The 23744-nt window shown below is 42.3% G+C and overlaps 1 protein-coding gene and 1 long non-coding RNA gene across 6 annotated transcripts in view; one reads left to right on the forward strand and one right to left on the reverse strand.

The window, feature by feature from the left end:
* Positions 1-23744, forward strand: part of mtg2 (mitochondrial ribosome-associated GTPase 2) — a 28388-nt gene that overhangs the window by 2386 nt on the left and 2258 nt on the right. For 4 of the 5 annotated variants that reach the window (XM_063074437.1, XM_063074428.1, XM_063074420.1 and 1 more), the window contains 5 exons: positions 12500-12715; positions 16524-16671; positions 21110-21225; positions 21303-21521; positions 22597-22735. In XM_063074437.1, coding sequence (XP_062930507.1) covers positions 12506-12715; positions 16524-16671; positions 21110-21225; positions 21303-21521; positions 22597-22735 — 832 coding nt within the window. In that variant the 5' untranslated portion in view covers positions 12500-12505. Of the gene's footprint in view, positions 1-9877; positions 9953-12499; positions 12716-16523; positions 16672-21109; positions 21226-21302; positions 21522-22596; positions 22736-23744 lie in introns of those variants that run through there. The other variant, XM_063074447.1, reaches the window with a different exon arrangement.
* LOC134360279 (uncharacterized) overlaps positions 21539-23744 on the reverse strand; it is a 108251-nt gene continuing 106045 nt past the window's right edge. Inside the window, exon 5 of the long non-coding RNA XR_010021299.1 lies at positions 21539-21899. This is a non-coding gene — a long non-coding RNA (uncharacterized LOC134360279). The remainder of the gene's footprint in view (positions 21900-23744) is intronic.

Genomic DNA, 23744 nt, shown 5'->3' on the forward strand with positions numbered 1-23744 from the left:
CAAATGTGTATTTTTCAACCACATTGAGAAGGTTCAAAAGGAGAAAAAAATGTAATATTTAATGTTGCAAAATCCTGAGGCATTTTTGTTCAACTTGGCATTGCAGAGAAATTAATGAACACTGGGCAATAAAAACCTTGTCAGGGCATATTCATCAGCAATAACATGTCCACTGTCACCAAAAATGATCAACCAAGAAATTGTTTAACATAAAAAAAAGTTAGGAATGACCAAGGGAATGTCCTTGTGTTGCTGTGTTTTTATTATCTGTTTTAATACAACACAGTGTGGAGAGCTGGGGAAAATCCTGACGATCGGCTGAATTTTCATATTCACTTGAAATGAATTTGTGATGAATGAATGTCTGTTTTATAATTTAATGTTTGTAATTGTTACAGTTGTAGTTTTGACAGTGATGTCTTCTGTTTGCACCTCATTCATATGAATTATATGCATCAACAAATATATTGAGCTTTCTGTTTATGGTAAAGGTTAAGGAATTGTGAAGTTCAGATGTCTGAATTGAACAGAAGAGTGTGATTAAACAGGTGTCAAATAGTTTGTTTCTGTGCTGTAATATTCATGGATATATGTATATCCTTCCACAGCCTCAGTCATCTCGGTTTCTGTATCCCCTTCCTCCACTTGTGTCATCTGAGATCTCTGTATTTATCTTGTTCTGGCCTGTAGCACATCCCCAGTTTAAATAGTATTTCTGCCTTTAGTTGCCTAGGTCCCTAGCTCCAACATCTCTTCTTAAGCCCATCACCCCTAGTATGGCATAGGCCACCAACAGTTGCTGGCCAGAGTCTTCAGTCACGGGTCATTCTTGTACATTTTTTCCCAGTGCAGCTCACCTTCTTCCAGAGATGAGGCCTTGGGAGCTTCGGTTGGTGTTTCTTTAGCTCTGGGAATTTGCAGGATGGGGTTGCTATTCTCTGCCCAACCATCTCTGTTTCACAGCCGGGCTCGGGACCATCCATGGTGGAGTTCCAGCTCCAAAGTACCCTCGCTCTTTTCGTTGAAGTTGCTTTTTAAAAATTGAAGTTCATCGAAACTGTGGATGATACATTTTGAAATTCAGTCCTCCCTGAGTTATAGCTATATTCTGTTCCTGTCAACTGTTGGGAACCCACATAGTTCACGTGTTGGAAATGCAGCCTTGAGCTGAGTCCCCTGGCGGCAAAAGATGCCTGCAGTCCCACAGGGGCCAGCAAATGACCGCTCTTTTGTACAAGTTGTATGTAAGTTGGGCATCCATAACCAGAGAAGGACCCTTAAAAAGAAAAACTCCTGGAAATGCTCAGTAGGTCAGGCAGCATCTGTGGAAGGAGAATCAGTGAACAAGTCCAGAACTCTTTCTCAGAACCTGGAAAGAGAGAAAAACAAGTTAGTTTTCAGTAGGGAAGGTGAGGGAGGGATGTTAAGAACAGAGGGAATATCTCCGGCTGAATTTGAATAGGATAATGGGAACTGCTCCAAATACATGATGGTTTTTGTCTGTGCTTGGCAAGAGAGTGGGACATACCAAGCAGGTCAGAATATATGAAAAGAATAAGAAAAATTGAGCTAAAATAATGATGGATATAATTGATAAGTTTGATACAGACGGAAGAATAGAGTGCCAAATTCAGTCTTGAGTCTGGAAGGCTGCAACATGCCACAATGGAATATGAGGTGCTGTAGCTCTAATTTGTATTGGGCTTTCTTGTAACAGTGCAGGAGGACAGACAGGCTTAATCCTGCAATGGTCCTCTGCACAGTGAGCACCTAGTCTGCGTTTTGTTACTCCACTGTAGAGGGGATTGCATTATGAACACTGAATGTTCAAAGAAGTGCAAGTGAACTGCTGCTCCACCTGGGAAGACTGGCTGTGTCCCTGATGGTAGAAAGGAAGAGGTGAAAGGACAATCAAACCAAAAAAAAAGCAGAGAAATCTGTGCAGTTCAGGCAGCATCTGTGGAGAGAGAAATAGTCAAAATGTTTTGGGCTTGGGACCCTTTTTCAGAACTGGGGAAGTGAGATGCAATGGAGACACGAGATTCCAGGTGCTGGAATCTGGAATGAAGATCAATTTGCTGGAAGGACTCAGTGGGTCAAGCAACATCTGTAGGAGGAAAGGAATGGTTGATGTTTTGGGTAGAAACCCAGCATTAGGACTTCGATGCAGGGTTTCAATCCAAAACATCGACGATTCTTTTCCTGCCACCGATGCTGCTCGTCCCACTGAGTCTTTCCAGCAGATTGTCTGTTGTAAGGGGGAGACAAGTACATTTTCAGTAGGAGGGATGTGCAGAACAAAGACCGGATGAGTTGAAATGGCTTAATGAAGACAGTTATCAACACATTAAGCTTCTAAATCAGCATAAAGAGCTGTTATTAGCACATTGGTGGGACTTGGCTGACAGTCTAGACTTAACTGTATTAGATAAGAAATGAAAATGCTGGAAAGCTAAGCAGGTCAGGCAGGTCTGTGGAAGGAGAAATGGGTAATATTTCGGGTGAGGGAGCTTTGATCAGATCCGAGAAAGAGAAATTAGTTAGTCAGGGTGGCAGCAAAAAGTAGGTGAAACCATGACAGATTAACCATGTGGCAGGTGAGATGAGGTGTGTAATTTGTCACTGATGTGGTTCTGTCAGACAGGGGCATGTTATATGTTGGAACCATGTGAGCAGCAAAGGCTGCCTGACCTGTAGAGGTTTACCAGCGGTTTATGGTTTTGTAATCAGAAACTGGAAGTGGTTGGCTGAGGTGGAAGAGAGTTACAATGTGAACAATGCCTTTGCCAGGATAGGGAGGGGAAAATGCATCTTCTGATGGTGGAATCTTGCTGGAGCTGGTGGAAATTGTGAAAGATCATCTGTTCAATGTAGAGAATGTGGAGTGGAAGGTGTGGACCATAGGAACTATGTGATTGTTTTGTCTTGGAGGAGAAGAGATGAGAGGGAAGGTGCAGGAAATAGATAACAAGCAGTCAAGTGCTTTGTCCACTATGGCAGAGTGGAAGCCATGGATCAAGAAAAGGGAAGACACTTCAGAGGAACCTGAAACACAGAATGTCTCATAGTGGCAAATGTGACAGAGTTGGAGAAATTGTGCATCTACATCTACCCTATCATCCCGAATCACTACCTACAAAATACTAAGCAGAGAGAATGTTCCAGAAATTTGAAAAACAGTCTTTAGAAATGCGACTTCGTTTGTATTCTTGTTAGTTCTTCACCTGCTGGCCAGTTGCAGCTTATTCACATTCCTTGTCTTCACCCTTTCATTCTCTGGTTGCTAAAGCTCTCTCTTTCCAGGGGCACCAGCAAGGTATGTGCATTAGGCTCACAGAGCCTCTCATCGATGTACAGGAAAGGGTTGGTGTGGTCTTTATTTGAATGACTGCAAGGGCCTCTTCCTGGTGGCACCTCCTTCTGAACTGTCCGGTCGATCGCTGGCCCAACTGCTGAAAAGTCCCAGCTCATTTGTATTCACTCCCTATTCAGGCTGGGGTGACTGCCTTCAGATGTGTGTGCAATCTTTGCCAGTCTGCCACACTATTGAAGTTGCTTTGACGTAAATCTCTCCCCATCTATTTTCACAAATATCTTTTCTATTTTATGCTATTCAACTAATATCTACCTTCAGCAACCAACCTTTAGTACAGAGTACCATTACCATCACACTTTAACATGTTATTTCTGTTTCTGTCACGTTCTCAGTGTCTTCTGCCTGTATGTTTGCTGTGGGTCTGTTTCCAGAAAATCATAAGACATAGGAGCAGAATTAGGCCATTCAGCCCATCAATTCTGCCCTGCCATTCTACCATGGCTGATCCCGGATGCCACTCAACTCCATACACCTGCCTTCTAGCCATATCCTTTGATGCGTGACCGATCAGGAAACGATCAAGTTTTACCTTAAATATACCTATGACTTGGCCTCCACCACAGTCTGTGGCAGCGCATTCCACAGATTCACCACTCTGACAGAAAATAAAATCCTCCTTACCTCTGTTCTAAAAGGTTGTCCCTCAGTGTTGAGGCTGTGCCCTCTAGCTCTGGATATCCCCACCAGAGGAAACATTCTCTCTACACCCACCCTATCTAGTCCTTTTAACATTCAGTAGGCTTCAAAGAGATCCCCCTGCATTCTTGTAAATTCCAGTAAGTGCAGGCCCAAAGCTGCCAAATGCTGCTCATATGTTAACACGTTAATTCCCAGAATCATCCTCGTGAAGCTCCTCTGGACTCTCTCCAATGATGACACATCCTTTCTGAGATATGGGGCTCAAAACTGTTGACAATGCTCCAATTGCAGCCTGACTAGTGTCTTATAAAGGCTCAACATCATCTCTTTGTTTTTATATTCTATTCCCCTTGAAATAAATGCTAACATTGCATTTGCCTTCTTTATCACAGACTCAACCTGTAAATTAACCTTCTGGGAGTCTTGCAAGAAGACTCCTATGTCCCTCTGCAGCTCTGAGGTTTAAACGCTCTCCCCATTTAGATAATAGTCTGCACTGTTCTTCCTTTTACCAAAATGCATTATCACACATTTCCCAAAACGCTATTCTATTCTGTCTGTCACTTTTATGCCAATTCATCCAATTTGTCTTAAGTCCTGCTGCAACTGCATTGCTTCCTGAGCACTATCTACCCTTCTACCTATCTTCATATCATCCACAAACTTTGCCACAAAGCCATCAATTCCATTATCCAAATCATTGACAAAAAGTGTGAGAAGTAGTGATCCCAATACTGACCCCTGAAGAACACCACTAGTCACTGGCAGATAACCAGAAAAGGCCCCATTTATTCCACTCACTGCCTCCTGCTTGTCAGCCATTCCTCTATCAATGCCTGTATCTTTCCTGTAATGCTATAGGATTTTGTCTTGTTAAGCAGCCTCATGTGTGGCACCTTATCAAATGCCTTCTGAAAATCCAAGTAAATAACTTCCACTGCCTCTCCTTTGTCTACCTTGCTTGTTATTTCCTCAAAGAACTCAAACAGATTTGTCAGTCAAGATTTCCCTGTGCAGAAACCATGCTGACTTTGACTTGTTTTATCATTAGTCTCCAAGTACCCCAAAATCTCATCCTTAATTATAGTCTCCAACACTTTCCCAACCATTGTGTTAGACTTACTGGCCTATAATTTCCTTTCCTTTGCCTTCATCCCTTCTTAAAGAATGGAGTGACATTTGCAATTTTCCAGTCCTCTGGGATCATGCCAGGATCTACTGATTCTTGAAAGATCATGACCAATGCATCCGTTATCTTTCAGTAACCTCTCTCAGGACTCTGGAATGTAGTCCATCTGGTCAAGGAGACTTATCCACTTTAAGACCTTTCGGTATGCCTCACACTTTTTCCTTTGTAATAGCAATGGCACTCACTCCTGTTCCCTGGCACTCACGGACCTCTGGCACACTCCTAGTGTCTTCCACAGTGAAGACATGCAAAATACCCATTACGTTCATGTGCCATTTCTTTGCCCCCCATTACTACCTCACCAGCATTATTTTTCCAATGGTCCAATATCAACTCTCACCTCCCTTTTACTCTTTATATAACGGAAAAAACTTTTAGTATTCTGCTTTATATTATTGGCTAGTTTGCCCTCATTTTTTCCCTTCTAGTAGCTTTTTGTTGTCTTTTGTTGGATTTTAAAAGCTTCCCAATCATCCAACTTCCCACTCACTTTTGCTACCTTATATGCCCTTTCCTTGGCTTGTATGCAGACCTTAACTTCCTTTGTCAGCCACTGTTGCCTAGCCCTGCCATTTGAGAACAACTTCTTCTGTGGGACTTATCTATCCTGCGCCTTGTGAACTGTTCCCCGAAACTTCAGCCATCTCTGCTCTGCCATCATCTCCACCCGTTTCCTCTTCCAACCCACCTGGGCAAGCTCCTCTCTCATGCCTCAGTAACTTCCTTTATTCCATTGAGATACTAATACATATGAGTTGTGCTTCTCCCTGTCAAATTGCGGTATGAATTCAATCATATTCCATCTACTGAAGGCCAAAGGACCTGTAATGTGTTTTAGGTCCTATGCTCTATGTTCAACTGTGGTCAGCTCTAGTGTGGCTGACTGGAGTTCATCTTTTAGATTCTCTGTAATTGCATGGTTACTGGGTACGCTTGATTCCCCCGCTCTACCTGTGGGAGCAACAAGGTGAGTCATAGAGCTTTAACCCGAGTCCAGTGTTTCTACTGACTGCCTTGCCAAATCTGCGCACAGACACATGTGTCAATTGTTAAAAGTACCATCTGTGTCCCATCCATCTGGGAGCAAACCCTGCTCTTTCAGGCAGCACCATCACAATGACTTGGTCATCTGGCTGTAGGAGGACTATCTCCTTTCTCTCCGGTTCTCTTAATAAATGTTGCTGTTGTTTTACTCGGTTCTTCATCACTTGAAATTGGTTACAAAGGTCTTTCACATACTGTGTCCTTCTATCCCTGTAAGCCCCAGGCTCACCGCAATCCATAATTACCCCATAAGGGAGTCACATTGCTCGCTCCATCAGTAATTTATAGGCGCTGAGATCTAGTGTATGGTTTGGGGTTGCTCGCAATCTCATCAGGATTCCTGGTAATACATCAACCTATGTCTTTCCCATCACAGCTGAAGCTTTGGCAAAGGCATTCTTGATTGTTCGGTTCATCCTTTCTACCATTCGTGAACTCTGAGGGTGGTAGCGTACGTGAGACTGTTGTCAAATTCCAAACAGTTGGTACATTTCCTTCATCACTTTCCCTGTGAAATGTGCTCCTTGATCCGAGTCCACCTGAACTGGGGTTCCGCACCTCGGGAGGATTTCCAGATCTGGAATCCGTGCAGCAGTGCTGGTGGAGCAGTCCCTTGTTGGGAAAGCCTCTATCCACCGGGTAAAGTGGTCCATAATTACTAGACAGTAGCTTCTCTCCCCGCTTTCTGGCAGGGGCTCCGTGAAGTCCAAGTGGATGTTTTCCCAGGGTCCCCTCGGCCATGGCTGGTTTGCCATCTGTAGCTTTATGTTGGGCACAAATGATACAACAGCAGCAGAATTCTCAACCTCCCCACCCATCCTGGCCACCACCAGTCCTTCTGGAGAGTAGTGATCATGCTCTGCCTTCCCTGATGCATCATCCCATGATATAACTTCAGTAGTATCTGGTGATGCCACTGCGATTCCTTTCTCCCTGTGGGTCCATCTCCCATCTGGTGCCTGCTGTGCTCACTTTCTGCTCCATTTCTCCTTCTGCCTCCACCTCTTCATTTAATTTTATTAAACTGGCATCAGTCATTTCTTCCTGCGCAGTTGCAATTTCAATTGCCTCTTGTCCCTCTGCTGCCTCTTTCGCATTGACATCTGCTCACTCATTTCCTTTCTGCTCCTTGCTCTCCCCTTTTACTTTAATTACTGCCACCTCTGCTGGCAGACTCACAGCTTTCAACAGTTCTTCTATCAGGTGCCCATGTCAAATACCTGCCCTTGTTGAAGTTACAAATCCTCATCATGCCCGTGCTATCAGATAATCATGCACCACCCCAGAGGCGTACTGGCTGTTTGTACACACTGTATATTTACTTGTCTGCCTTTACTGTAGTGCAGTGCTTCCACCATGGACACCAGATCAGCTACCTGAGCTGAGCAACCCCCTTGCAGTGCTCCTGAAGCTGATTCTTCACCTGTTTCCTTTACCATGATGCACCCAGTCTGTGGCTTCCTGTCTATGTACCTCCGAGACCCATCTATAAAAATTTCCTCTGCTTCCCCTTCTAGAGGTGTTGCCTTCACACCAATATCTTCTTCTTTCTCTTTCCACTTAGCACTCATATACCTCCCTCTCTATTCAGATGGTGCTTGCAGGATTCATTCCACTGTCCCTAACTATTACTGACTTGTCTTTGGGGATGAGGACTGCCTCTCAAGTTCCCCTTGTGCCGTCAGTGACTGCTCTCAGCCTCCATATTCAGCTCTACAATGGGATGAGGTGTGTGTAGTATGAGTTGTGCCACCATTACAACTGGTTCGCTTGCTCGCACTGCCCACACGGTGCAGTCTAAAGCTGCTACGCAGCGGGAATTCCTGCTGCAATGTTTCATTGAATAATATGCCTCTGGCCTTCTTGTGTCCCCATGGTCCCTGCACCCTCCCTCATTGCTGCAGTGTAGGTGAAAGGGGTGAGCTGCATCTGGTACCCTAGTGCAGATGCAGAGATCAGGGCTTTCTTGATATCTGTAAAAGCCTTTTGTTCATCTGGCTGCCATCTTACTTCCTCCAGATGGGGCTTTGCTTCTTTAACCAAGGCCTGTATCAGGGCCATAAGTGCTGAGATTGTGGCTGTAATTGAAAAGACACATTACCTTCCTCACTCCCCTTGTGTTCAGAGGGCGGGGCATGAAGCTGATATCTGAATGACTGTCGTCTGACATGTCCTTCCTCCCCTGGGAAATGGTGTAGCCTAGGTACCTGAGCCTTGTGTGGATTGATTTCAAACCTTCATCTCACAGTATCTCGAAAACACTGGCTATCACCCCTAACTGACCTGTTTTTCTTCTGAAGCAGTTAGTAGATCATCCACACATTAGAACATAGAACATATTGTAAGATGGTTGACTGGTAGAGTGTTAAATTGAGCTTTTCCAAAGTCTGTGCCATGACCTTATGAAAAATGGCTGGGCTAGTGTGGAATCCGTGGGGAGTCTGGTCCACATGTACTGCTGCCCATCTAGGGTGAAAACAAATCGGTCATGGGACTTAGGTGCTAAAGGGAGCCCCCAAGATGCATTAGCGATATCCAGGACCGAAAAAACTTCATGTTCTGGAGACAGGCCATTCAGGATTGTTGCAGGGCTCGCCACAATGGGATGTAATCTCAGTGTAGTCTTATTAAGGGCGGTATAGTCTATTGTTAACTGATAAGATCCGTCAGGCTTCTTTACTGGCCACATGGACAAGTTAGTAGTTAATGGATTCTCTCTGAGTATCCCCTGGTGTATTATTTCTTTCACTATACACTGAACAGCTGTCAGTGCTGCTATGCTGGCTATGTTGTGTTCTCTGTTGGTTGTATACGTTCACTGCCCCTGGCTTATCCATATTACTTCTCCTGCTTTCTCTGGCGGACAGAGTGTAGGTGTTCAGCAAAACGACCTCCCAGTGGTCACAATTTTAATTCCACATCTCATTCCCATTCTGATATGTCTATCCATGGCCAAATCTACTGTACAGATGAAGCCACACTCAGGTTGGAGGAACAACACCTTATATTCCGTCTGGGTAGCCTCCAACCTGATGGCATGAACATTGACTTTTCAAACTTCCGCTAATGCCCCACCTCCCCCTCGTACCCCATCCGTTATTTATTTATATACACGCATTCTTTCTCTCTCTCTCTCTCTCTCTCTCTCTCTCTCTCTCTCTCCTTTTTTTCCCTCTGACTATACCCCTTGCCCATCCTCTGGGTTTTTTCCCCCCTCCCCCTTTTCCTTCTCCCTGGGCCTCCTGTCCCATGATCCTCTCATATCCCTTTTGCCAACCAACTGTCCAGCTCCTGGCTCCATCCCTCCCCCTCCTGTCTTCTCCTATCATTTGGATCTCCCCCTCCTCCTCCCACTTTCAAATCTCTTACTAGCTCTTCCTTCAGTTAGTCCTGACGAAGGGTCTCGGCCCGAAACGTCGACTGTACCTCTTCCTAGAGATGCTGCCTGGCCTGCTGCGTTCACCAGCAACTTTGATGTGTGTTGCTTGAATTTCCAGCATCTGCAGAATTCCTCGTGTTTGCGTTTTTAAATACTTTGACCCATAGCTTACTGAATAAATAGGTATACTCACTTTGCCCCGTTTTCTGTCCTTGCTTGTATGAAGGTAAGGACAGAAAACACCTTCCGCCACCTCCAGTTTAAATTCCATGCGGAATATTTTGGAGGATCAAGGACCAAGAACCAAGATGGTTTACCTATTTATGTAAGTACTTCTCTGACAATAGATGTGTAACAGCCTAATGTAACATTGTATGGAAATACAAGATAACACTGATGCAGACATGTTTTATACATTTAACAAGGTGCTTTATTAATGCAACAGAGCTAGTCAGTTTTTCAATGTTCGTCGTCAGCCGGGTCATACTGTCTGTGAACTCCCTGTCAGTTGCCTCCATACGCTCCAGTATTTGGCTGAACGAAGATTATAGCTGGGGGTTTAACATCGAAGGATACACATTGTATCAAAAGGACAGGCAGAGGGGTGGCGTGACTGTTGGTTAAAAAAAAATGAAATCAAATAATTAGAAACAAGTGGCATAGGATTGGAAGGTGTAGGAGGAAAGGTTTAGGGGGAACTTCTTCACTCAGAAAGTGGTGGGAGCGTGGAACAAGTTTTAAGAATAAATTGGATGGGAGAGGTCTGGAGGGTTATGGACTGGATGCAGGTCAATGGGACTAGCGGAATAATGTTTCGGCACAGACTAGAAGGGCCGGATGGCCTGTTTTCTGTGCTGTAGTGTTCTATGGTTCTAATTCCTTTTAAGTTTTTCTACTCTGTAACTGGACAAACATGCACCAAGTATACCGTTTCCTCTTCGCTTGTTTTCTGTGTGTCCTGCGCATGCCCGGTAGGAGGAGGTTCACCCAAATATCCGTCTAGTGTGGACAGAGATATTTTGAAAAACGCTTAGTGTGGACGCCTGTCGTTTTTACTCGAAACCGGCGTTTTCAAAATTATCCGGTGTAGTGTGGACGTAGCCTGAGATGTCACAGCAGCTGCATTCACTATAGCAGGACTTTACAATTCCTCTTGCACTTTCTTTGGTCTATCTCACTGGTCGACAAGACTCTCGCAGAGTAGGTTGGCTCCACTGCTATCTCTAAATCTAAAACTTCCTGGTGGGCTGAGCTCAGGCCTTCCTTCATCATTTTCAGGAACACTGGGTTGTCTTTTTCTGGATTATCCAACCCTGAGTACTCCTCGTACGCTCGATATTTACGTTCTGCATAATCCATTACTGTCTCATCAGTTCTTTAAATCACTGCCATTATTGTTCCCCAGTTACACTCACCTCCCCCTTCCCCCAGTTGCTACTCACTTCCTCTTTAAAAGAGCGCTATCTTTCTTCATTGCTGGTGTTCCCAGAAGTTGCCCGTGTACCATCCCACATCCCCGTGACATACTGTCCCACATTGTCCTCGGACACTTCACTTTTACCAACACGTATATATCTTTAGGGAGCATCTGGTGAATTTCAAACGTTTCCTCAAACTTGTGCCAGAATTCTGAATTCCCACATGCAACTTTAAGTGAGGGCAGCTCTGACAAAATGCTCTGTTTCTTCCTGGGGGTGAAGGGCTTATGAATGGTTATAATCAGAGTCACAGGCTGGCCAGGATCATCAGGGTTCTCAACCTGACATTGCCTGACATCAATAGGTGACATTCTGACAGATTTGTGTAGGTAAAACCTCCTGAAATATCTCCACACTAACTCCCACACCATGCAAAATATAAATGATGGATACTGGTTAATCAGCACATAGTTAAAACTGCAAAGTATGTACTCTGCAATCTGCCACTTTTGAGCGCCCGAATTCATGATGCCTGCTGTATTCCTTTGAATCACATCCACCTCGCAAAACGTGTATGCTAAAATTCAGCCCCCCAAATGAGTATGCACACCCCCACTGGAGTCCCGAACCTTTAGTAACAACCCTTCGCAACTGGTGGCTCCATCCCACCAAATTAACACACAAGTTTTGTCTCTTACATAAGCACACATGCACAGACAACTCTTATATCTTCCTGTTCAGTTCTCTGTGTTCATGTTACCTCATGTTCCCGTGTACCACCAACCTGAACAGGTACAAGTGTGAGTGCTAGTTTAAAAATACTCACCACTTAGACCGCTAAGATCGCTGGTCACACGATGTGTCGCATGAAGGTATCCAACTCTAGACATCAAGTTATGTTGCGTGACTGAGGTCACCTGAGAAAAGTACTGGTAGTTATGAAGTAGCTTCTTTATTTGACAAGGAAAGATGCAGTAGACCCTATTGAGGCCCTTTCAGTCAAAATATCTGGCTGGCCCAACGTGGGACTCGATATTTTATGTGCTAAACATCAAAAGACAATTCCATTTACAATGTATCCACAATGCTTTCTTTGAAACTACACACAAACTTCACAATTCCTTATTCGCGCCCATACCACAGACACCTAAATGAATTTTAATCAGCATTGTCTGATCTGTGATTCAAGGCTTTTAGGAATCTATTGTTCAGAGCTGCATTTTAAATGATATCTACAGGTTGTATTTAGATTTGAAGATTGGTGGCTGAAGTCATTTGCTAAATGTAAATGTGCTAAACCCAAAATTATCTCTAACAGTGCACCCTACCATCTACATAAATGTTCTCTGCCAAACTTTGTTTAATAATGTACCAGTGAAATGTTTTGTGTTGTTTTCATTCAGAAATGCAGTGGAATCGCAAATTACTATTAATTAATGTTTTCTTTCTGTTAGCCTACCATGTCTATCAGACGAATCTTGTCCCTGCGAAAGTGGATTCCACTGCAGAGCTCTGCAACAGGTGATTGCTTGTGCCAGCGTTTGGGATGTAACTTCCTGGTAAACCCTGATGCCGGCAATATACTGTTACGGAATTTCACTGTAAGCTGCCTGAAATCTGCCAAAGCTAAAGGAGTTCGGAAGAAGAAGCACCTTTCTGAAAAGAAACTGGTAATTTTAATGTTTCTTCACACATCAAATTTTCAAATGTCTTACTAAGTATAACTGAAGCTTTTAGTTTGATGAGAAAGGAACTATCTTTGGTCACAGAGTCAAAGTAAGTTTATTATTTGAAAGTGTGTACATGTCACCACACACTACCTTAATATTCATTTTCTTACAGGCATTTACAGGAAAATAAAGAAATATAATAGAATTTGTGAAAAACCATACATAAATATTGACAAACAACCAATGTGGAAAAGAAAACAATTGTGCAAATAATTTTTTTTAAAAAATAAATAAATAATACTGAGAGTGAGTTGTAGAGACCTTGAAAGTGAGTCTATAAGTTGTGGGATCGGTTCAATATTGAAGTGAGTGAAGTTATCCACATTGGTTCAGGAGCGTGATGGTTGTAGGGAACTGTTCCTTAATCTGGGTGTGTGGGGCTGAAGGTCCAACACCAGGATTTGGGATCAGTGATTAGGTCACAATGATTTGGGACTATCTGCGAATAAGAAGTGCTTATCATTTATTACATTATGTTTGTTCATAGTTAATCAGGCCTTCACACTTGAAAGCGGTAACTATCACTGTGCGAAACGCCACTATATCCTCTGATTTCCCAGACTTAGAGTCATAGTCATAGAAAAGTGCAGCACAGAAACAGGCTGTTTGCTCATCTAGTCTGTGCCGAACCATTTAAACTGCCTACTCCCATCGGCCTAAACCCGGACCATGGCCACCACACCCCGAACATCCAAACTTCTCTTAAACTTTGAAATCGAGCTCGCAAGCACCACTTGCACTGGCAGCTCGTTCCACACTCTCATGACACTCTGACTGAAGAAGTTTCCACTTAAACTCTTCACCTCTCACCCTTAACTCATGATATCTAGTTGTAGTCCTGCCCAACCTCAGTGCTGCTTGCATTCACCCCTCATAATTTAGTATACCTCTATCAAATCTCTCAATTTTCTACATTCAGGAATACAGTCCTAATCTATGCAATCTTTCCTTGTAACTTGGGTCCTCCTGATCCAGCAATATCCCTGTAAATTTTCTCTGTATGAGGAAGGCAGATAACATTATGACCTCTTAACCAGTTAGCCCACAGACAAGCAATATTCGCATCAGGAAGTGAGAGTACCAATTTAATTGAGAAATTAGTGTTTGTTAATATCTAGAAAGGGAAATAAAAATAAGGAAAGAAGTTTGACAAACGAGTTTAAATCTCTCAGTAATATTTGGACATGACAGAATGGGGCTCCACATATTGGAGTTATTTTTGCTACCAGAAAAGCTGTGTAGTAATTATGAATCAAAATCAAGTTTATCGTCACTGATCTATGTTGTGATATTTGTTGGTTTGTGGGAGTTTTGTGTAATACAAAAGGATCCTTGTCTGTTTGGCTGCCAGTGACTAGTGGTATTCTGCAGGGGTCAGTGTTGGGACCACTTCTTTTTATGCTGTATATAAATGATTTGGATGATGAAATAGAAGGCTTTGTTGCCAAGTTTGCAAATGATACGAAGATTGGTGGAGGGGCAGGTAGTGCTGAGGAAACGGGTAGGATGCAGAAGGACTTACACAGATTAGGAAAATGGGCAAGAATGTGGCAAATGAAATATAATGTTGAAAAATGCAGTCATGCACTTTGGTAGTAGAAATAAATGTGCAGTCTATGTTCTAAATAGGGAGAAAATCTGAAAATCTGAGATGCAAAGGGACTTGAGAGTCCTTGCGCAGAACACCCTAAAGGGTAACTTGCAGGTTGAGTCAGTGGTGAGGAAGGCAAATGCAATGTTAGCATTCGTTTCAAAAGGTCTAGAATGTAAGAGCAGGAATGTGATGCTGAGGCTTTATAAGGCACTGGTGAGGCCTCACCTTGAGTATTGTGTACAGTTTGGAGCTCCTCATCTTCAAAGAGATGTGCTGGCATTGGAGAGGGCCCAGAGGAGGTTCACAAGGATGATTCCAGAAATGAAAGAGTTATCATATGAGGAAAATTTGTTTGATGGCTCTGGGTCTATACTCGCTGGAATTTAGAAGGATGAGAGGGGGTCTCATTGAAACCTTCTGAATGTTGAAAGGACTAGACAGAGTAGATGTGGAAGGTATGCTTCCCATGGTGGGAGAGTCTAGGACAAGAGGGCACAGCCTCCGGATAGAGTGGCATCCATTCAAGACAGAGATGCGGAGAAATTTCTTTAGCCAGAGGGTGGTGAATTTGTGGAATTTGTTGCCATGTGCAGCTGTGGAGATGAGGTCGTTGGGTGTATTTAAGGCAGAGATTGATAGGTTCTTGATTGGACATGGCATCAAAGGTTACGGGGAGAAGGCTAGGAAATGGGGTTGAGGAGGAGAGGGGGAAAAAAAGGATCAGCCATGATTAAAAGGCAGTGCAGACTCAATGGGCTAAATGGCCTAATTCTGCTCCTATATCTTATGGTCTTACATAAAAAATTATGTTATAATAAGAAAAGTTTTAAAAAAGTATTACAAAAAGAGGGCAAAATAGTGAGGTTCACAGACCATTCAGAAATCAGAAGATGGCGGCGCGACGCAGCGCATGCAGCTCTCCGGTGAAATGATATCGTATTTGTAAGTAGGACGCCATGCACAATTCTGATTTGATGGAGACAGACGTGAGAAGCAGAGGAACATCTGGAGAAATTTCTGAACTGCCCGGTTCGCTGCTGCTGCTACTGTGTGATCGAGATTCCTCTGAGGGAAGGCCCCAAGATCCCCGGCTTTGCCTGCTGCTGGCGACCGAGGCTGAGGTCGAAGGGTTCGGCAGAGATGGTGCTCAGTACTCAGTGTCGGAGGGCTGATCGGATCTCGAAGTTTTTGGATGACTCAGGGTTGGACTGTGGTCGGGCATGGCAGGGAGAGTTTTCCTCCTTCTCCCGACAGCGTGAGATGTGGGACATTCGAGAGACTTTGAACTCTTTTACTCTGCCATGGCCTGTTCTTCATCAAGTTATGGTATTGTTGCACTGTTGTAACTATACGTTATAATTATGTGGTTTTTGTTAGTTTTTCGGTCTTGGTCTGTCCTGTGTTTCTGTGATATCACACCCGAGGAATATTGTATCATTTCTTAATGCATGCATTACTAAGTGACAATAGAAGAGGACTGCGTGTCCTCATAATCTAATCTAAAATCTGATGGCAGAGGGAAGAAGTTTCTGAAAGACTGAGAGTGTATCTTTAGGCTCCTGTACCACCTCCTTGATGATAGTTATGAGAAGAAGGCCTGTCCTGGATGGTGACGCTCCTTAATGATTAATGCTGAAAATGATGTATGATTTATCATGCTTTTAAAATATCATTTCTACTTTTTCCTGTTGTGTTTCAACTGAAACCTTGTATCCTTCTAATTATTAGGTTGTGCAATCTCTCCACAAAATACAAAAGTAGCAAAGCTTCAAGGAAAAGCAGAGTAACTGATACCATCTTCTGAATTTCTGCACTTAATTGCAAATGTTCAAAAGTTGGCAGAAATGATTGAATTTATTTCTTAGTTCTGATGAACACAGGTTGCCCTAGCCTCGTTGTTTTTCTAGCCACCAAATCTACGGTATTGTTAAACTATCATAACCACACAAAACCACAATATCAACACAGATCTGGGTGTCTAAAATCCAATAACTGTAATTAGACACAAGAGGAAAATAATTGAGGCATAACATTGCTGTTTGTTCAGAAAAATAATCCGTGTTTTTTTTTTAATGAGCCTTCTGCTTTTAAAGAGGGAAAGTTTTGAGGAAGAAGGTTTGAAAAATTATAGCCCACCATTTTTCTGTGATTTAGACCCGGTACTTTGTGGATCAGCGAAGGATCACTGTGGTAGGAGGGAAAGGTGGTGATGGAGTATGCACGTTCCACAGTGAACCTCGCAAAGAGTTTGGAGGTCCTGATGGAGGCAATGGAGGGAATGGAGGACACGTTATTTTGAAAGGTAAAGCCTTTTTCCAATTTTCTATACTTTTCTCACTTGACTCAGCTTATGAGTGTTGAGTGCTCTCTAGTGGCCACTATTCATTCATAAGCCCTGATCGTGAATATCAACAAGCTATTTGATAATGGAAAGTATCATAACCAACTGGGATCCTACAAACCACACAGCTTCCTGGAGGGATCAGTGGACAGCAATGAAAAGTATAATATTAATTTGCTCCTCCTTAACTCTGGATCCAATTATGCTATGACTTAACTTTATAATTCTACACATTCCAAGACTGAATGTGGTTGTATGGCTATTTTTGACTGGGTAAATCTTCAAATGTTGTAAACACCTGGAAATAGGTTTTTTTATTTAAGGAACTTGTTTATATTTTTAATTATTGTGAGCACTTCTGGCTTTGGAAAAGGTACAGAAGAGGTTTACCAGGAATCTGCCTGGATTAGAAGGAAATTGGTCAAACTTTGTTTATTTTCTGTGGAGCATCGGAAGCAGAGAGGAAACCGGTTAGATGCGTATAAAATTATGAGTATGAAATTATGTATATAAAATAATCATTATAAAATTATAAGGTTGACAGTCTGAATGTTTTTCCCAGGATAGAAGTGTCAAATACTAGAAGATATGAATTTAAATGGAAAGGGGGAAAGTTCAAAGGAGATGTAGAAATTTTACACAGAGACTGGTAAGTGGCTAGAATGGGCTGCTGCTCGTAGTGGTGGAAACAAATATGATAGAGGCATCTAAGAGGGTTTTAGACACATGAATATACAGGGAATGGAGGGAATGGATCATGTGTAGTCCGTAGAGATTTAGCTTAATTTGGCTTCATGTTCAATACAGACATTTTGGGCTGAAGGGCCTTTTGCTGGACTGATCAATGTTCTATGTAATACAACATGACTACTCTTTAAACCAACTTATTGTTGTTGGGGTTATTTCATCATGGTGAAAAAAATATTCAAATCAAAAGCCTTTGTGAATATTTGCTGCTTATCTGTTTTAAAAGAAAGGCATTGAATAACAGGTTTTTGAACAAATTAACATTTAATCCAAATTGCATTCATATTTCAACCTATTTATAGTACACATTGTAATATTAAAATGTAGATGTGTAGCGTAGTATTAATAAAATAAAGAGTTTGAAGTATAGTGCCATTACAATCTCTCAAGTGATGAATTCTGTGTTTTTCAGGGTAATCCCTCTGTGATATAAGAAAACTGGGACCTAATTTATAAGATTCCATAATCAAATAGGATTAATGAATCAACAATCTGATCTAGTGGGGTCAAGTACATTTACATCACGACCTATAGCAGCTTTCTGTTGTAGCAGCCTGTGATTGAGACCAAATCCGATAATAGAGCTAAGCCTGAAAATGGAGATGTAGGCACAGATATTAGCATAAGTCTTAAGAGCTTGAGATGTGACGACCTGTTTTAGTCAATGTTGGTTGAGGAATAGATACTGGCAGGATACTAGGAGATCATTTTTGCTCCCAGTTTTGTGCTGGGAGCAGAGGGAAGGTTGTGCGATGAATTAATTACTGCTGCAAAATTTGTGGTATTCTAAACTAGGTAATTAGTCAAAAATCTGAATATTTTCAAGTATTTTCTTTAGACTTTCTGGTTCAAAAGATGCATTATATAGAAAACAGATCCTGAAGATTTATTGATAGATTTCATATTTAACAGCCACTAAAAGTCCAAAAAGTCCAACAAATCCAACACAGTAGCATAGTGATCAGCATAATACTATTCCAACGCGAGTGACCTGGGTTCAATTCTGCTGCTGTCTGTAAGGAGTTTACATATTCTTCCCAGGACCATGTGGGTTTCCTCTAGGTTCTCCGGTTTCCTCTAGGTTCTCCGGTTTCCTCTAGGTTCTCCAGTTTCCTCCCACAGTCCAAAGGCATGCAGGTTCGTAGGTTAATTGTTCACATGGGTGTAATTAGGTGGCTCGGGATCATTGGGCCAGAAGGGTCTGTAACAATGCTGTATCTCCCAGTAAATAAAAATGTGTAAAATGTAAAAATAGTTGCTATAGCAATTTAGCTTCCCAATGTGTTTTTATTAGTATGGGTTTGGCCATGGATAGAAAGGTTTTATGAGGTGTGCATCCCACTGCAGGGGAACGTGAAATAACTGCAGCTGTAAACTAAAACAAAGGCTGAAGTATTCTTCTGAATTTATAAAGAATTAAATTTGAACCTGCTTCCCCACAATTTATTATCCCCTTCCAGTGCCTATTTTGTGTTTTGCAGTGTAACCCCTGTGTAACGTAAGAAGATCGGGAGATTATTTGTAAGATTCCAAAAATAGATAGGAGTTCCTATGTATCAGAATCAGGTTTAATATCTCTGGTATTTGTCATTAAATTAGTTGTCTTATATATGACAAATATAAGAAATATATTTTAAAATTTTAATTAAGTAATGCTAAAAGAGCCCAAATGGGGAGGTAGTGTTCATGGAAGGGTGGAGATACTTCCCTACCGAAGGAGGTACAAGATGCTCCTTCCCTCCACTAGCCTGCCAGTCACCCTCGGGCAAGGTGTAGCATCTGCTTAGCCCCCCTCAGTGAGGGTCACGTGAAGCCATAGGAGCAGCTGGTGGACTTCGTAAGTCTTGGTTATGTGTCCACTGATGCCAGTCAAACAATCTCTGAGGAGTATTGCTAATGGCTAGGGTCACCTGTCTTGTAAAAACTCTGCCCAGAAGAAGGCAATGGCAATCCACTTCTGTGGAAAAAATTGCCAAGAATAATCATAGTCGAGAGCATTATCACCCACGTCATATGAAATAGCACATAATGATGATAAAGTGTGTTCATGGCTTGGTTCATTGCCTGTTCAGAAATCTGATGGCAGAAGGGAAGATGTTGTTCCTAAAATGTTGGGTATGTGTCTTCAGGCTCCTATACCTCCTGTCTGATGATAGTAATAAGAAGAGAGCATGTTCTGGGTTACAGGAGTCCTTAATGATGGATGCCACCTTTTTGAGGCATCCTTGTTTGAAGGTGCCCTCAATGACGGGGAGTCTAGTGCAGCGGTCCCCAACCACCGGGCCAAAGAACTGGTACCGGGCCGCAAAGCATGCGCTACTGGGCCACAAGGAAATGATATGATTTGGCGATAGGAGTCAGCTGCACCTTCATTCCTTGTCATGTCCACTGTTGAGCCATTACGTATGCGAGGTCATTACCCGCGCGTCATCCATGTCAGCACGGGAAGAAGATCAACTTTTCGAGCTTGCAGATGACGGCGGGCTGAAAAGTATGTTTGACATAACATCTCTGCTGGCATTCTGGATCTCAAAGTCAAGGCTAAATATCCTGAGATAGCCACGAAAGCACTGAAAACATTGCTTCCATTTCCAACATATCTCTGCAATGAATGCAACGAAAACCAAATTGCATAATAGACTGGACATAAGGAACCCCCTTCGAGTATCGTTGTCTCCCATCACCCCTCGATAGGACCGTCTTGTTGCAGGGAAACAAGCCCAGGGCTCCCACTGATTCAGCGATATTGATGTGTTGCAATGATTTTATATGTTCATACGGGCAAATTATGTGCTGTGTGTTTAATATCCAAACGTTACTTAAAATGTTATGATGCTATTGACTGACTTATATAACCATATAACAATCACAGCACGGAAACAGGCGATCCCGGCCCTTCTAGTCCGTGCCGAACGCTACTCTCACCTAGTCCCACTGACCTGCACTCAGCCCATAACCCTCCATTCCTTTCCTGTCCATATATCTATCCAATTTTTCTTTAAATGATAATATTGAACCTGCCTCTACCACTTCTACTGGAAGTTTGTTCAACAGTTACATCAAGCTCCCCTGTCCTCTCCTGATAACTGACTTATCGCTATATACATGTGAAGAAAATATGTGCTGTGTGTTTAATATTAAATTCGTTAGATAAATCCTTTTAGAAACGAATTTGAGTGTATTAGCCACTTATCACCAATATTCCTGTCGCGAATAACACCCCCCCACCTGTACAGAAGCGCCAAAAACGATTTGTAGAAAAAATCGGCACGTACATGCATACGCAAATCACGCATGCGCACTGGTGCCCGCGCAAGGCTTCATGGTCATTGTAGTCTCTTGGGGTAAACAACGTATTTGACTGCTACACTTGTCCGTTGGCAGCCCTACCCACCCCGCTGGGTCGGCCAGTCTGCAAGAATGTTGTCAATATAAAACCGGTCCGCAGTGCAAAAAAGGTTGGGGACCCCTGGTCTAGTGCCCATGATGGAGCTGGCTGAGTTTGCAACCCTTTGCAGCTATTTATCCTGTGCTCTCCACAGTATATCTGCAGAAATTTGCTAGAGTCTTGGTGGCATACCAAAGTTTCTCACCAAACTTTTTAGTTTCATGTATACTTTTATTAACTTCAACAAATTTTCTGACTTTCCAGTTGCTCGACAAGTGAAATCACTGCTCAGCATAAAATCTTTTTATCGTGGCATTGATGGAGAACATGGAGCAAATAAAAATTGTTATGGAAAGAATGCAGCCAATACTTACCTACTGGTGCGTAATTACAAACTTTCAAATCATTGCATATTCATGGTCTCTTCAGGTTAACTAAAAATTATCTACTGCCTTAGGTGCCGGTTGGTACTGTGGTCAAGGAAGATGGGAATATAGTAGCTGATCTCTCATCACATGGAGAAGAATATGTGGCATCATATGGTGGGCTGGGTGGCAAAGGAAACCGTTTCTTTCTAACCAATGAGAATCGTGCACCATTGTTTGCAACGCCAGGGGAACCTGGGCAGCAGCGGATCTTGCAGCTGGAGCTCAGGACCATGGCTCATGGTGGGATGGTAGGTATAGATGGAAGTAATAAACACAAGAGATTCTGCAGATTCTGGAAATCTAGAGCTGGAGTAACTCAGCAAGTCGGACAGCATCTGTGGAGAGGAGTCGAATATCAAATATCAAATCAGGTCCTGATGAAGGGCCTCGGCCCGAAAAATTGGTTGTTTATTCCTCTTCACAGGTAGAAGTTATTTTTCTTTGCAACTTCATGGGATGCAGTGCGAACCCACACTGAAACCACCTTGGTTAACTTTGAAGCAGTGTCTTGTGTGACAGGTGTGCCTGGTGTTTCAGTAAAATCAGTCATTTCCTTTTCGAGGCAGCTAGCAGTTTAAGGTCAGAATTTATAGGGGAAAATTGTTATCCTACAGGACAGAAGGAATCTGTAAAAGAGAAACAAAGGTAATATTAATGTGTACACACACACCACACCACACCCTATTTTCTGCCCTTTCCATTCCAGTCCTGATAAAGGTTCTTGGCTGGAAACATCTCAGGAAATTTATAATCAGCAAAGATGCCAGCCTGCACACACTTACATTAGGATGTGTGAATTTTAAAAGTTCTTGTCAAGAAATGTTGCAAGAGAGATAAAATTTGATCTGCAAGCAGTATTTTTGTTGATTATATACTTCTTTAAAGTTTGTTTAGTTTTATGATGGAGACTCCAATTGAAAGACTGATCCTAAGCTTATGTTGCTGAGGAGAGGCAATATGAATATCTGTTCTACCAGAGAATACATTGAAAATTTCCCTAAGTGCTGCAACTTCCACACAATACATTGTGTTCTTCTGTTGATTACTGAAACAAATGCTGCCATTCTCCTGTAGATAAATGTAATTCGTACTGATCCTGAAACTGGTCAAAGAAGAAAGTGTAAGTTTTATCAAGAATGTTGTGTTTTCATCAAATTGTTGCACCAGATATTTTTATAAGTTAATTTTCCAGATATCTATTGATGCCTGTGAATGGGCTTTCTTATGCTTTATTTTAAGAAAAACAGATAAAATGGATGTTCATACAGATGTAAAGTACCCTGTATGATTTGAGAAGACTAAATCCTTTCTTTTCATGTCAAGGTTGGATTTCCCAATGCTGGGAAATCATCTCTCCTGCGAGCAATCTCAAATGCCCAGCCGGCAGTCGCTGATTATCCATTTACAACATTAAATCCTCACATTGGTGTAGTACAGTATCAAGACTTTGAGCAGGTCGCAGGTAAATAGCAAGTTAACAGCAATGTATCTTAAATCAATATCTTACAATGGTTTAGCGTTTGGTGATCTTGACAGTTTATCAATTTTGATCATTTCAAATCTGGTTGAAGAGTGAATTAATTCAAGGTTTGGATTTTGGAGCACATTTACTATTAATAAAAACCTGTTTTCCTGTTTAAAGTCCTTGGTGAGGTACACTGTTATGGAAACTTTCAGCAGGTCAAGCATTATCTTTGGAAAGAAAATCCTTTGTTAGAACTGGGAAGAGAAGAAACAAGTTAGCTTTGTATTTTCCCTAGTTCAGATGAACAATCTTTGCCCAAACTTTACTTTGTTTTTCTTTCTGCAAATGCTGCCTGACCTGCTCAGTGTTTCCAGCGTTTTGTTTATTGGCATCTGTTTTTGATTTTGATTTAAAGTTTTATGGATAGTCTTTGCTTCCTAACAACTTACCCAAATGGCCACAATTAATTTATAACTTCTCACAAGTAGGTTGCAATAATTTGAATCTGTGGCTTGAAATCCCATGTCAGCCTTTGCTTGCAAATTGAGACCTACAAGGGCTCCTTTCTGTTAAGGAGCTCCACATCACATCATTTCTATTCACCACTGCGCCTCCTTTGCCTTCTCCCCTCCATTGCTGAAAGTCAACCCAGAGCAGTCTGGTCTGAACTTGACTTTGATGTCGGGTAGGAAGGTCAGGAGGCTTGGAACTGGCTCTTGGGCTAGAGGGGCACATTCTGCATGGGCTCCTGAAAAGTCATGCTTTTTATTGGTTTAGTCTTTTAGCATATCAGTTCTTTTCCATAGCATTGAATTTATCCCAGGCAAAGATCTAACGATGTCTGCAACCATCCCTCCTTGAACTCCTCAACATTCCCTTAACTGCACCACAAGTCAACTGATCCATCTTCCAGCTTTATTACATTATCATATGGAGATATGCTGGTATAGGGCTAAGTGAGACGGTATCCCATGACTGTGCACTCACTCCTGTTTGCAGGAGTGTT

The sequence above is a fragment of the Mobula hypostoma genome, chromosome 2 (assembly GCF_963921235.1).
Source record: "Mobula hypostoma chromosome 2, sMobHyp1.1, whole genome shotgun sequence".
NCBI classification, from domain to species: Eukaryota; Metazoa; Chordata; class Chondrichthyes; order Myliobatiformes; family Myliobatidae; genus Mobula; species Mobula hypostoma.